Consider the following 15,672-nt stretch of genomic DNA (forward strand, 5'->3'; position numbering starts at 1 on the left):
TTATTTATTAACGCTTGATATTTTTACTGCATAGATAAAATGAGATCATTTGTAAATATTTTGATCAGATTACAAGTCCATATGTATAGATTAATGAAAAAAAATGCTTTAAATACTTTTTTTCAATTTATTATTCAGAAAATAAAACTTGTACAAATTATGTCACATTTTTAAAAAAATGCTCCCTTAAAAATTATCTTTTATTATTGTTTAATTTATAAATTATCTTATTATATTTTTTGTTTCTATGCGTAATTCTTAACACTCTGTGCGTAGGTATGTGTAAACGATAGGATCTTCAATATTTTTTTTACGTACAATTCATAAATGACTTGTAAGTTAAGCAATATGTCTGTGTGTAAATTAAAGATTAACAATTTTCAGAATACTTCCGTTCTGGAAAATCATCACTGGAGATCGGCAATAGGATGCCTTTTAGAAAGCGGTGTATCAGCACAACTACCGGCCGACGTAAGATCAGAACTTCAACGGCATATCAGTTCATTGATCTTAGCGACAGATATTACAAGACAACAAGAGTTTCTCACACGTTTCAGGGTACATCTCATTATATTAATTTCCGTCTTTTGATTACCTAATAAATTAATGGCAATTGTTCTATATCTCTTATATTGCAGAATTATTTGAGCAACAATTCACTCGAGATGAAACGTGCAGAGGATCGTCATTTTATTCTGCAAATTGCCCTAAAATGCGCGGATATTTCCAACCCGTGTAGACCATGGGATATATCTAGAAAATGGTCTTACAAAGTTTGCGAAGAGTTCTTCAGGCAGGGCGACTACGAGCGTCGTTTAAATCTTCCAGTAACACCATTGTGCAATCGACATACCACTAGCATCCCGAAAATACAAGCTGGTTTTTTTAAACATGTCGTTACTCCTCTCTACATGGAATGGCATTGTTTCCTCGGTGACGGTCTGAGTGTGTCATTAATGAAATATTTGAAAATAAATCAGAAAAAATGGGAAACATTGATCAATCAAGAGGCAACTGAAGAAAGAGAAGCCGAGATTTCTGAACTGGATGAACTTGAAGGAGTTATTAGTTCGGGCGAAGAAACGGCCGCCGATGAAGATTCGGGCAGCATCGATCTGCTAATACCGGCAGCATACGTGCAAACAGCGCGAATGCCAACATTGCCAGGACGAGTTGAACTCGATCGCATTGGTAGACGTCATTCCGTACCTTTAAGTATGTCGAAATCATTGCAGTTACCTTTAAAGCAGACCAGTAGAAGAGAAAGTTTGCCGAGCAAACAGGTCAAAACGAAAGATTCATTCTGCAGGAAAATAGAAAATCAAAGTTTATTGGAGCCGAGCTCGTTATCTCTATTGTCTTCCAAAAGTAATATGACTGAGTCACCGAATGTTAGCGTTTTCGAGAGACCAGTTAGCGCAGAAAATCTCTTACCAGAGACAAGTATCGCCAGTATTACCAGCAGCACTGAGGCATCGAGATTAAATACGGTTCTACAATTGGATAATCAATATAATGCGCAAACTAAACAACTTACGCGGCAACAGACTTTTCCTCCGTTGCAACCATGTGCGAGAATGAGGTATATGTCTGCAACCGTAGAGATGTCGCAGTGTTACACTCAAATCTTGATGGAATCCGACAATTCATTTAGTTGCTCAAAGGAAAAATCGTGTTCGAGCAGTCGATATTGTTCGCCGTCGCACGATCTTAATTCACGTCACCAAAAAAAATCTAACGTGTCGAGTGCTCTTTCGAAGAAATTACCGATGGTGGACACATCTATCAAAAAACAAAGCTCAACTTTGTTAGAAACAACAAAACAGAAACATACCGTTAACTCGGATCGTCGCTATTCTATACAAACTGTTCGTACCGACGACTCTTTTTCTAAGCATAGGTATAGAAGGCCTTTTTCCGCTCAAGATCCAGATTACACAGAAATGTTTTATGCTACGTTAACGGGCTCTCATAGTGATAAAAACAAATGTGTTCCGGACATGTGTATTGCTGAATGTAAGTCGAATTTAGATTGCAATATTGAATATAAATGTCGTGGTGCGAAATTAACGGTTCAAGAATTGCAAACTACATTGTTGTCCAAAAAATTAGACCAATATACTTCATCGGCTAAGAGCGCATATTCTGCACAAGAACCGCGAAGATATTCGACTTCTATTACAGAACGTAGAACAATAACAGTTGACCACGCAGGTAGACGTTATACCACAATACCCGTGTCTTCTGAGCTTAGCACTCACAAAGTGTTCTTTATCGGTAGTCCTCCCGATTCGCCGCCTGCTAATCATAGTGTGTCTTCATCGAGTGACAGTAGTAGTGAACCAAAAAGAAGTATCAATGATTCGAATAAAGAAGCTACTGTTCTCATTGGTAATAGGAAAGAATTGGATCATGTGAAAGAAAAGAATTCGAAGATCACAAAGTTCAGTTCCGATGTGCAAATGAAAGAAAATGTTGATCCCCGTACAAATGACGACTTCGCTAAAGTATTATCTCGTAGAGGCAATCAGGTAAGCTAGAAATAATTTATTTCTAAAGCTAATTTTTTATTGTAATTATATTTGATTATAATGTAAATACGTAAAAGATATCATTTTTTCCGACACTATACACCGAAATAAATTGGTTTTTTGTACTCATTTTCAGTACTTCAATATTTCAACAATTTGTTTGTGATATACAGGGTGTTTCAAAAGATATAGGACAAACTTTAATTAGGGGATGGTAGATCTCATCGAAAGAATCAATTTTTATTAAGAAACCCGTGTTCTCTCTGACGTATTATCTTCTTAAGAAGTTACGCGTCCTTGTTTGGATCGCCTGTGAAGTAGGCAACTCGCATAATAGCATTGCGCATGACGTTTGACAATACATGTTTTTCATTTTATTTTTGTATTTTTTGTACTTTTTTTTATTTTTATTTTTATTTACATCTTTTATTATAGGAAATGCTCAGAGTGCCTACATTGCACCTGATTACATTTATTATATTTGGGTAGCATTTCTTACTGCTTGGATTGGAACATTTTAACTCTTATATGAGTGACGGGGTACCCGGATACTCGGGTAATTAAGATGGTTAAACAACTTTTAGTCCCTTCCGTTTTCCCTGTTGGATCAATCTGTCCAAAAATAATGCTAAAATAATATATTTATCAATTTAAGAGTTCTCATAAATTTGCAGCCCTCCAATGCGACTAGAACGTAAAAAATTTTAGTTCTTTTATGTTGTCAAAACGCATAAAGTACTCCAGTATCTTGTCACTCACATAAGGGTAATAATATTGTTCCTGATTTAATTGAAAACTCCCATGAGCCTTTCATTGGCTTCTCCCTGTAATGTCAACTGAAATTATGTACACCATTTAGGTGATCAAACAAGGACGCGACGGAGGATACGAGTCCTTCAACAAAAATTGATTCTTTTGGTGAGACCTACCATTTCCTAAAGTTTGTTCCATACTTTCTAAAACAGCCTGTACATGAATTTAATTATAATCATCTTTTGTACATTTAATCTATATACATGTGTTCTATAATTTTTATTTTGAATTTACAAAATAATTTTTCTGCATTTATCTATTAATCAAGACTTGAAACTATTAATTTAATTAATCTAAGAAATGGAAAGATATATATACGCATGCAGTCTTCATTATATTTTATTATTATTTTATTAAATTACGAATTTATTCTTCAAATACCTATTAGACAAAGAACCGCCAAGTATCTCTTTATGTAACGTAAAGAGTATTTAACTAATTCTTTTGCTCCTAATATAATAATCTAATATAGCTGCGATAAAAACTAAGAAATCTTTATTTTGAAACATTAATCTTATAATTATCATTACAATTTATGCCTTCTTTAGAAATAAAATTCTCTCCTTATTTTTTATAGAATATAGAATATATTTATTTCTGCCTTTCGGCTTGAAATGGTTACACATAACATATATCATACATATAGACATTATACATTTGCATTTATATTGTATACAAACAAATCAAACAGAGTATAATATTATAGCTTCAACAGTTTTTCGTCTCTGTATTTCGCTTTTCTCTTCTCTCCTCCAACTTCACCATCCATCTCTCTCCCTCTCCGTTGCCATTCAAAATTTTTCTTACTCTCTCCCCTATTCCCTCTCCCATGTCATCGTCTCCTTCCCTCGCGCATCTTTCCAGCGTATGTTCCCATGTTTTTTCTTCTGTTTCGCATACTCTGCATCTTCTTTTCTCCTCTGATTCCCAGTACCTTCCATCACGCATCTCGTTTCCTAGTCTGAATCTTGCTATCCTTGTTATCGATTTTTCTTTTCCTCTTTTTTCCAGGTACTCAGGTCTTCCGATTTCTGTTATCTCTTTGTACCATCTATTATATTTTGATTCTCTTATCTTTTTGTCCATCTCCTGTATTTGTATGTCTCTATCTCTACACTCTACCTCTTCTATGCTACTCCACCCTTCTTCTCTTTTCCTTTCTATCTCTTCCGCTGCATATCCTCTACACTCGTAAAACTTTCTACGTTCTATTTCCCATTTTGACTTTTCTTTCCTTACGTCCTTCTTTATTTCCTTCCAGCATGCTCTTGCTATTTCGTTTCCCCCTCCGTTTTCTAATTTTTCTTCGTATCTCATTGCTCTTTTTGCCGCTTTTGTTCTCATCTTAATTCTTTTAGTCTCTTCTCTTATTATATAACCCGGCGTGCACGAGTCTAATGCTAACGTTCATCTTATAAACCTCTCTTGTATCCTCTCTATATTCTTTCTTTCTTTCCATCCCCATACTTCTGCTCCATACATCGCCACACTTGCCACCAGCGAGTCAAAAAGTTTCATTCTTCTTTTCCAGTCTCCTCCAAAAATTCTTTTTCCTATACCCCATACTTGCCTCATTGCAACTGTGGCTTTTCTTACTCTCTCTCTTTTATGTGCGATTCTTGTCCTCCGTTTCTTTGAAATATGTATCCTAAGTAACAAAATTTTTTTGCTTCTTCTATTTGTTCTCTTTTCCACTTCCATTCAACTTCCTTGGCTCTACCTCCTCTTTTTCTAAATCTCATGACTTTTGTTTTTCCAACATTTACTGTTAGCTTCCTTTTGTCGAAGTATTTTTCTAACCTCCTTATCATTTGTTTCATTTCCTCTTTTCTCTCTGCAATTGCCACTATGTCATCCGCGTATGCAAGGGAACGGGCTTGGAAAAATTAGCGGGGAAAGAAGACCCTGTTGAGCTTGACTCTAGTCTGGCACTGTAAGGAGACATGAGAGGTGTAGCATAAGTGGGAGATGGCAACATCGCCGGTGAAATACCACTACTTTCATCGTTTCCTTACTTACTCGGTTAGGCGGAGCGCGTGCCCCGAGGGCTTCATGCCCCGGCGATCACGGTGTTCTAGAGCCAAGCGTGTCAGAGTGGCGTGAGGCCTCGCGGCCGATCGCCGTTACTACTCCCGCGTGATCCGATTTGAGGACACTGCCAGGCGGGGAGTTTGACTGGGGCGGTACATCTGTCAAAGAATAACGCATATTCCATATTTTTGTATCTCCTATAACTACCCCTCCTTCCTGCCTTTTTCTCATTACCTCCTCCAAGTCCGTCAGCAGCAATATAAATAGTAGCGCACTCAGAGGGCATCCCTGCCTTACTCCATTTACTGTCCAAAAACACGGTCCTTTTTCTCCATTACATCTAATCACGCTTTTTGTTTCTTTATACAGCTCTTTGATTCTAGCTCTCAGTCTTTCGCTTATTCCATTTTTCTCCATTACCTTCCATAATATTTTCTTATCAACTGAGTCAAATGCTGCTTTCAAATCTATAAATATTGCCACTAACTTCCCTCTTTCTTTGCTAATCGCTCTTTCTATTACATAGTTTAATGTGTATATATTTTTTCTATCGTTCCTTTTCCTTTCCTGAATCCTGTTTGCGTCTCCGGTATTAGCTTTTTCTCTTCTATCTCCTTCTCTAGTCGTTTTGCTAAAATAGCTGCGTATATTTTGTAGCTTGTGTTCATCAGTGTTACGCCTCTGTAGTCTCCTGCTTCTTTTCCTTCCCCTTTCTTTACTATTGGTACAATTATTCCTTCATTCCAGTCTTCTATTATTTCTCCTTTTCTCTATGCTATGCCACATATCTTCCATATTGCTTCCTTTAATCTGCTTCCTCCGTTTGTCCATACCTCGTTCGGTATTCCATCCGCTCCTGCTGCTTTTTTATTTTTCATCTATTTTATTACTTCTTCCACCTCCTCTCTTCCTATTCCTTCCTGATCTCCGCAACTATCTCCTGTTTCTTGTTTTTCCTTTGCTGTCTCCTGCTTCGTTCCTACATCTCCTAGTAGCTTCTTAAAATGCTCGTTCCATTGTTCCTCGCTTATTTCTTCATTCACTTCCTTTCTATGTTTCCTTTCTCTATTTATGAATCTCCATACCTCTTTTTCATTTTTTGCGTTCCTTGCTTCTTTTATAATTCGTTCTTTTTCCTTCTCTTTTTTCTCTTTTATCATTTCCCTGTATTCTTTTCTCTTCTTTATATATTCTGCTTTTTCTTCTTCCCCTTTTTTCCACTTTCTTAGCTTCTCTTTTGCTTCTCTTCTTAGCTCCGCACACTGTCCGTCCCACCATTTATTTTTTCTTTTCGCTTTATTGTCTATTCTAATTTCTTTCCAGCTTACCGCCTGTGCTACTGCATTTTTTATTTCTTCCATGAGCTCCTCCGGGTTCACACCGTCTATGGTTTTTTCTTTGATCTTCTCTCTATATCTTTCTACAGCTTCTTTAGACCAGTTCATTACTTTTTTCATTTTTGTCTCCTCTCTTTTTCTTTTTTCTATTTCCTCCGCTATTTCTAGCACTACATATTGATGATCCGATTCTATCTGCTCTCCAATTCTTACCTCTTCTGTTCTTTTCCATAGCTCCTGATTTCTTATTATATAGTCTATTACTGTCTCTCCTCTCCCTCCGGTAAAGGTGAGCTCGCCTTCTTTATCTCCTTTGGTTCCGTTTAGTATTCCTAGCCCTTCTTCTTCCAGAAATTTTATCAGCTTTTTTTCTTCTGCGTTTATTTCTTTGTCTTTTGATTTTCTTTCTTCTCCAAAGATGTCCATAATTCCTTCTACTTCAAGCCCTTTTCTTACTCCGGTAATTATCCCTCCTCTTGCTTTTCCTTTTTTCTTTTCTCTTGTCGCTAGTTGGCATTTCCATACATATCTCTCTGGCATTATTTTTTTTACTTTGCTCCACTCTTTTTCTTCCACCCATGTTTCCAGAAGTGTTATTATGTCCCACTCTTCCACTACCTTCCAAAACCCTTCATTTTTCCCTTTTAGTGCCGCTATGTTCCAGAAGCCTACTGTCATTCCCCTTTGCCCTTCTGCTATCCGCTTCTTCTTTCTGTCCGTTCTTCTCCTCTTTCCTCCTCTTCTCTTTCGTACGTTCTCTTTCTCATTTTCTCATTTTCTTCCTGCCTCCATTCCTTCTTGTTCTCTTCGAAATCTTCTTCCATCTTCCAGTTTTTCTTCGCTTTCATTCCATTTCTTTTCGTGGCCGTCTATCCATACCTTTTGGTATCCTAATGTTGCTCTTTTCCCTTTCTCCCTCTCCTCTTTCACTATACTCCATAATTGTCCTTGAATTTTTCTCTCCGTTACTGTTATGTCATCATCTATGTATATCTTTTTCTCTATCCCCATCTTCTTTTTGTTTATCATTACCTCTCTCTTGTCCTCCCACCTATTCAGCCTTACTAGTGTCATTTTGTTCTCTCGTCTGCCAATTATTTGTACCTCGTCCACTTCTACCTCTTTTTTGGTGATTTCTTTTAGCAACCAATCTTCTCTCTTCTCTCGCATCCGTCTTCTATTTTCGCTCCTTTTATTATTATATTATTTCTTCTTTTTTTTCTTTCTTCTAATTCATTTTTTCTTTCTATCTCCTTCATTTTCTTTATTAGCTCATTGTATTTCTTCTCTCCCTCTCTCTTCTTCTCCGCCTCCTCCATTCTCTCCTTCAGCTTTTACTCTTTTTTCTATATCAGTTTTCAGCTTTTCCCATATCATTTCGCTTTTTCTGTATTCTTCTCTCAGGTCTTGTATCTCTTTCATCAGCTCTTCCTTGTCTTTCTTTCTTTCTTTCTTTTGATCCTCCAATTTTGTCAGTATTTCCTTCAGCATTTTTCCTGTCTCCATGCTTTCTTTTTCCTCTTCTTCTTTTTTTACTTTGTTTGGTGGTGATCTACTTACTCTTCTCTCCTTATTAAATTTGTCTATAATATTTTTCTCTGCCTTTTTTATTTCTTCACTCTCCTGCTCTCTTCTTCTTTTCTTTATATGGTCTGCAATCGACCCTTGGCTCCCTGCTCTGTCTCTTGTTTTTGACAGTTCTGCTGTCCTCGCGTATTTACTCTCTGTGTTCTTACCTCCTTTAAACGCTTCTTTATTTTCTTTCTGGTACTTTTCCTCACTCTTTTTACTCCCTTTGCTCTCCTCCTTCTTCTCCTCCATCCGCTCCTTTCCCTGCCTTTCGGTGCTCCCCGTCTTCTTGTTTATTTCTTATGTCACCTCTGTATTCTACGGGCCTCTCCTAACCTCCAACTTGTCGCCGCAACAGAGATTCGAAAATCTTCCGCCTGCTTCCTCTGCTCTGATTGCCTTCTTTTCTCTCTGCTCTATTGCACTTTGCGCATGCAACTGTCTGAAAACAGAGTCGCCCTAAGGCGATATCACGGCAGAATGTTTCTAATAAATTTATGCAAATGACATGCGTGCTTCTCCTTATACTTACTCGATCGGTAACCTCTCCTTATTTTTTATAAAAATTAATATTAACAACTTTAAATATGTAAATAATAAAGTTTTTTAATCTTTAAAACATCAAAAAATTCTCTCAAGTATCATTAAAAAATTTAAAGTAAATAGAAATTGGCTAGAGTTAATGCAATGCAATGTTGTAGTGCAAATTTAGAAAAAATAATTTTTTGTTAAAAATTTTTTGTATACTATAATAATATATTTTTTACAACTTTTTAGAACATAACATAGATTTATATCCCCAACGAGTTATGAAGATTTTTGCTTACAATTGCATATACATAATTCCGTGTAACAACAATTATAAACGCCATTTTTCTACATAATATCGCACTTGCATGTATAATAAATAACAGAAATGTTTATTTAACCTATATTCATATTCGGAGAGCTACTGTATCCAATACTTGTTTGTACGCTTTATTTGTTATAACTTTTTATCAATAATAAATGACATTTTTAATCTTTATAATAACATTCAGACATCATTATAATATCATATCAATATCAAATCCTTGACAACATGTCTAAATTATCAGAAATGTTTACTGATGTAAAATAAAAGTTTTGACATTTATATAAATCTATCTTATAAATATCTATCAATACACTTCTACAATATACATTGCAGGATCTCCCAAGCTTCGCATGACAATAGATAATAAACTCCTGAGACCATTTCGTTCATCGAAATAAAATTTTAATGCCAAAATGTAGAAGCGATAACTGTTTCCGAATTAAAAAATAACCAAATTGTCCGAAATTCACGCATTCAAGCACGATTGTGCAGTTACATTTAAACTTATCCAGTCACAACAATTACGAAAATCAGGGCATGAAATTTTAATACGCATTTTAATACGTAAATAGCGTAACCAACAACGTGACGATTATTTGCTGTTATACTGTATATAGATTATATATGTATACATGAACAATAGAAGAAAAATGTCAATATTAAAAGTAATAAGCAAGTTTTAGATTAAATTATAATAATAAGGTCTACCTAGAGGGATTAAACTTAATAGAAAAGTTTTTTTATCGTTTTGCGATTTTCACATAATAAATAATGATAAATTAATTAATAAAGGTCTAGGAATCAGTTTGCATCGCGACAAGAGACAATCCAGCATTTCTCTCACGGACCTAAAGGACGAAGTATAAACATAAGCTTTATTAGACAAGGGGAGTGAAGCCCCTGCGGGGAGAGATCGCTTTGATGAGCGATATTGGGAAACAGTAGTAGATAATATACATATAAGCAACGTAAATTAGAAATTAACTGATTGATTAATTAATTAATTTTTTTTAACTGTATTTTTACAAATAGTTCTAAAAAAATAAACAATTTTTTCCTCAAGGGGGACGTTCGTATTACGTATCTTGAAACGAGGTAAAAATGCAAAAAGTATAATAAATCCTTTTCTAAAAAGGGTATGTCATCGATACTCAAATCTATCGAAATATTAAAGCTTAAAACGTATAAATTGGCCTAACCGGCAATAATTTATTACTATATTAGTCATTATAGTCGTCAAGACGATACGACCGTAATTTTTGGTTCGATTATCGTCAAGGCATATTTTTTGACCAAGGATTTAGTCATTATAAATTGATATAATTTTTTATGCTTAATTTTGCATCTCATTTAAATAATTAAATTTATTGCGAAAAATATTACCTCAGCCAGGATTCGAACCAGGAACTTCCCTCATTCCGTGAAGGGTGTGTCGTACCAATTCGACCACTGAGGCGTGTGGTAATATTTATCGCAATAACTTGTATTAGAATAACTAAACAATAATAATAGAAGATGGAAACGACGAAATTTTTAGTCGTCAAAACGATACGACCGTAATAGGGAATTTGCGTGATTTTTTTTTAAAATTGCATTAAATAATTTGTATGTTCTTTTAATTGTATATTTTTTCGTAATTTTTTAACGCAAAATAACCGAGAAAATAAATAATAAAATATTGCATTATTTGAAATGCCGAAAACGGTCCGGAAACGACCGAGTCTTCCCGAACGCCGTGTGACGTCACACCGCAGTAAAGTAATACTTTTAACCATTGAAACAATCATTTATTTTAAAAAATGAGTAAAGCAAAGACACCTAAAGCGTGTTTTGTACCTTTATGTAAAAGTACTGTTATTAAAACATCAGGTAAACTGTTTTTTTATGTACCTCAAGATAAAAACGTGAGAATACAAATAGAATCTTCCCGTTTGACGCTGACATAACCTATAACTCGCTGAGATAGAAAGAGAAGGGAGTATACTCGTGTGCACTCGGGTGACGTTTCCAAACGCAGCCTAGCAGACGGAGAGTTGAGACTATTGCAATGTGACGTCATGCACTTGTCAGCCAATCAAAATCGTTTTCTCACAGCACAGAAAATTTCAAATATTATTAAAATTTAATTTCATTTTAAATACCTATTTATTAATTAAAATTTAAAATTTTGTTGTAAATAAATTTATAATAATGTATATTTAAATTACAAACAAAAAAAATGTAATATTTTTTTCATGCAAATTCCCTATTTGGTTCGATTATCCGTCAAGACATACTTTTTTAACCAAACTTTCATTTGGTTGGAAGTTGGGACACCGTTACTATAGGCCAGGTGTATGTATAAATTCAATACAATTGTAATTTGCCAGTCCAAAATAATAAAGCTTAAGACGTATGAATCGGCCCAACTGGCAATAATTTATTACTATATTAGTCATTATAGTCAAGACGATACATTATAGTCAATCGAAATATTGTTGTCGCTTTTCCGCGATGCGGATTGGTTCTCTTGTTGCGCTTACTTCATGAGCGGCTTATCATGGCATATTTTGATAGTTGTGTGGTTAATAATGTAATAGTAACAGTGAAATATTAAAGTTAAATAGCACGCGCGTATAGCAGCGCGCGTCTGTAATGTCTAGTTTCCTAAATTCTGATCAATAAAATCATATATAGATACTCTAGTGAATTCTCTCACTTTTCGCATTTTCACTTTGTTTCAAGATACGTAATAGGCCCTCTTGTCTATAATGCTCCGTCTTTCAGGGGTCCATGGTTTCTCTCATACTTTTACTATATACTGTATGATATACCGTATCTGAGCGCGCAAATTTCAAATAATTTGGATTTTAAACACTTTTCGTTTAAAAATTATTGTAGTTCCGACATTTTGGTAATAGAATTTTCTTTTCAAAATGAAAACTCTGCCGTAATCATGCAAAATCTGGAGCAACCTATACTTCATCCAACGAAAGAACATCCATCACGGATTGCACGAAAATGCATCCGTTTCAGGCAGGTCTCCGCCCAAAGAATACTCTTTCCACACAAAGCGTATTTACGTATACGGTAATAATTATAGTAGCGCGCCACGCTCTCTCTCCACTTTGCCCGCCTATGCGCAGACCGGGGGTGTTTTTTCGCTGGACGGAGTATATGTTTACAAGTCAAATTTATCGAAACATATTTCTTTATATAAATAATTACCAAATTGATTATTATTCTTTTCTTTCTCTTTGCCTTTAAATTTTCTAGTTGCATATACTAGATTATTAATATTTCTTATAATATTGAATTCAGGGATGGGCAAAAAGACGCGGATCAGCACCAGTTGGTCTTCTATCAAGATTGGATGATTTTACTTCAACGAGCACGTCTACCAAAATTGATCATAGTTGTAGACGTGGATCAGTACCGACTGATATTACTAAACATCAAGGTATCAGTATACACGCATTTTAATTTTCATATTTGACGCACATACGTTAGACTTAAAAACATATAGGCTGTAAATATAAATTATAGTTATAAATTTTACAAACTGATAGAATTCTTATCAGTTTATTATTCCTGAAACGGATTATAATTTATACGCTTTTATCCACAACTTTTAACTCTTTAATTAATTTTTTATAAATCAAAACGTACATGATAAGAATCAAAATTGAATCCAGAACCCGCTAACTATAAATTGACCGTTTTGACATGAAGCGTCATTCCTAAATTTAGATAACTCTATTAACTTTAAAAGCTCCCCTCCTTCAATGATTTTAACGTTGGTAGATATTATCAAGATTATAAATTTAAATAATTTTAAAAAAATTTTAGCCATTCCTTAATTACTTATTAAATAGTTATTAACAAATAAGTTTCAGCGTTTCAGCATCTTTAAATAAATAAGAAGTACACATTTTAATGCATAATACAGCATTTTATTATTATTATTATTATTATTATTATTATTATTATTATTATTGTTATTATCTATAAATAAAAATTGAAAAAGCTGTGAGAGTCAGACGCGGTTCTCTGTGCGTAATATCAGAATCACTGATTTATTACTTTTATTACGTTTTACATCGATCTATCCGATCCGTACGTTTTGGCTCAAAGTTTGAGCCATCTTGATCAACTCACCACTGTGAAACGGAGAATTTATTAATATTATATTGCTGAAGATGGCTTAAACTTGAGCCAAAACGTACGAATCGGTTAGATCGATGTAAAACGTAATAAGTAATAAATCAGTGATTCTGATATTACGCACAGAGAACCGCGTTTGACTCTCACAGCTTTTTCAATTTTTATTTTTAATTTTGAGGGTCCTTTGACTTAATTTTTATTGTTATTATTATTATTATTAATAGAGAAAAGTCCCTTATTATGAGATAAGCTCCTAATATGCGATAGCGGGGTTTCTGCTAAACTAATAGGTTCTATTTGTTGGTTCCACCATGAACTTATTGCCCTTGGTGTAAAACCTATTTAGTAGAAAATTCATTGTTTGATCGTGCATGCATCACTCGTTACAAATTTCGAAATTGTGAATTTGGATGTTATCAAGTTCCATGAAGGTGAGACTTTGAACCTTGTTTATTATATAATAAATAAATATTTGACAATAAGTTTTGTATGCAGTGATAGAGTAAGGTCCTATTAATAGGAAAATACAGGATATGTTGAGTTGCTTAATTGTAGAGGATAGATTTGATGATCGCGAAAGCGCAAAGCGTGAAGTCCGTAATGAGAGATATTCAGGGTGACGATCTCGTTGCTAGAGTATGAAGATTATTGTATTTACAGTAATAAAAAGAGGGAAAATACTATGTTAAAGTTAAGGGAAGGTTTATACAAACTTATAAAAGTGTGCTGATGGTGATCGCATGCTCATGCTGGGCGCACACTGGCTGCGCTGGAAATATTGAGTATAAGTAGGTTTGCGATTATTGCAAATAAGCTTCTCCATTACATTTGTATTTCAGAGACATTAAATGAAGTTTTATAACTGCAATATCGATGTATTTTGCACTTTATTAGCGATTTCTCGGGGTATCTCATATTAGAAGTACACTTTTTCGATTTTACATAAAGCTCATTTTTTACATTTTTCTAATTTTTAGAAAAATTAATATTTAAATTAGATTTTACATTTTAGCATCTTAAAGTTTATTAAGTTCCCTTTAAAATAACTTACTACATTTTTCAATTCTGCCCATAGACTTCCGATAATCACACAAAATAGATGTGTCTCTCACGCACACGCACACGCACACGCACACGCACACGCACACGCACACGCACACGCACACGCACACGCACACGCACACGCTAACGCACACGCACACGCACACACACATACACACACACACACACACACACACAATAGGGGACTTTCCTCTATTATTATTGTAACATAATAGCAAAATTAATAATGTAAGGAATAACACAAAAGATTTAGAAGAAACATTTATGTAAACATACAGGAAATATCAAATATATATTCTATATACCACCTATTCTACAGGGTAATAATCGTACGCGAAATTGCTAAAACTAAATAGCTGTTATTTTGTGTAATGAGTAGACAGATATATAAACTTTAATAGAAATAACTTATAACAACCTGACTTTTCTCGAGGGTGGATTAGCTTGTTAGGGATTTCCAAAGTCCGATCGAGGAAAGATCCACAAAGACAACGAGTCGAACATTTAAATATAATAACGAATGAGTTTAGTAAACTGCATTAAAGGCAACTACATATTGCGACCTCACCAAATTTGACCGTGGTCAATCGCAAAATGGACAATCGGGACCGTAATCAACTGGAACCGTGGTCAATTGAAACCATGGTCAATTACAAAGTGGTCAATATTAAAATGTGGTCAATATATTAATGTGGTCAATTGGGACTGTAGTCAATCTTGACCGTGGTCAATCGGCACTGTGATTAATCGGGACCATGGTCAATCGGGACCGTAATATCTGAAATTACAACGTGGTCAAACGGGACGCTCCCAATGCATTCAGATCGCGTTTTTTCCTATATGTATATTAGTATAGTTTAGTATAGTACATTATATTGCTCAGTAAGCAATAAGCAGACTATAGTCGCTCGTTAATGTTGACCATACATAAAGGATCCTTCCTGTAGCACGTCTCCATTGAAAGATGTAACTCACGCAAAGTATCAAAAACACCTATTTTAACAACTTTTACAGAAGTTTTCTCAAAAACTTGACGTGATACACCATTTTTGCCGCCAGATTCGTAATCAGCGCTACAAAATCTACTAGAAATGACTTATAGAATGTCAAGGCAAAAATAGGTCTTATTTTATCAGTCAGTGTTGTCATAGCTAATAAGTTATAGTACTTATTATACATATAGCTGGCGGATGTCCAACTTTAATTGCAAATTTCTTAGAAACTAAGACCCATTCATTCTAACCCTAATGATAAAATCAATTTTTGAAAAAAACAATTTTTTTAAGGTACTAGTAATAACACACGTAAAGGGCACTGCCACTTCTTAAAT

At 34.7% G+C, this 15,672-nt stretch overlaps 1 protein-coding gene and 1 long non-coding RNA gene across 15 annotated transcripts in view; one reads left to right on the forward strand and one right to left on the reverse strand.

The window, feature by feature from the left end:
• The window catches only part of LOC143908473 (uncharacterized), a 191,786-nt gene that overhangs the window by 159,140 nt on the left and 16,974 nt on the right, over positions 1–15,672 (reverse strand). The window lies entirely within an intron of this gene.
• Positions 1–15,672, forward strand: part of LOC143908466 (uncharacterized) — a 177,572-nt gene that overhangs the window by 150,212 nt on the left and 11,688 nt on the right. For all 13 annotated transcript variants that reach the window (XM_077426135.1, XM_077426136.1, XM_077426138.1 and 10 more), the window contains 3 exons: positions 385–558; positions 639–2,531; positions 12,438–12,576. In XM_077426135.1, the coding sequence (XP_077282261.1) occupies positions 385–558; positions 639–2,531; positions 12,438–12,576 (2,206 nt within the window). The remainder of the gene's footprint in view (positions 1–384; positions 559–638; positions 2,532–12,437; positions 12,577–15,672) is intronic.

This window comes from Temnothorax americanus, unplaced genomic scaffold (assembly GCF_048541705.1).
Source record: "Temnothorax americanus isolate GAGA-0224 unplaced genomic scaffold, ASM4854170v1 Scaffold96, whole genome shotgun sequence".
Taxonomy (NCBI): domain Eukaryota; kingdom Metazoa; phylum Arthropoda; class Insecta; order Hymenoptera; family Formicidae; genus Temnothorax; species Temnothorax americanus.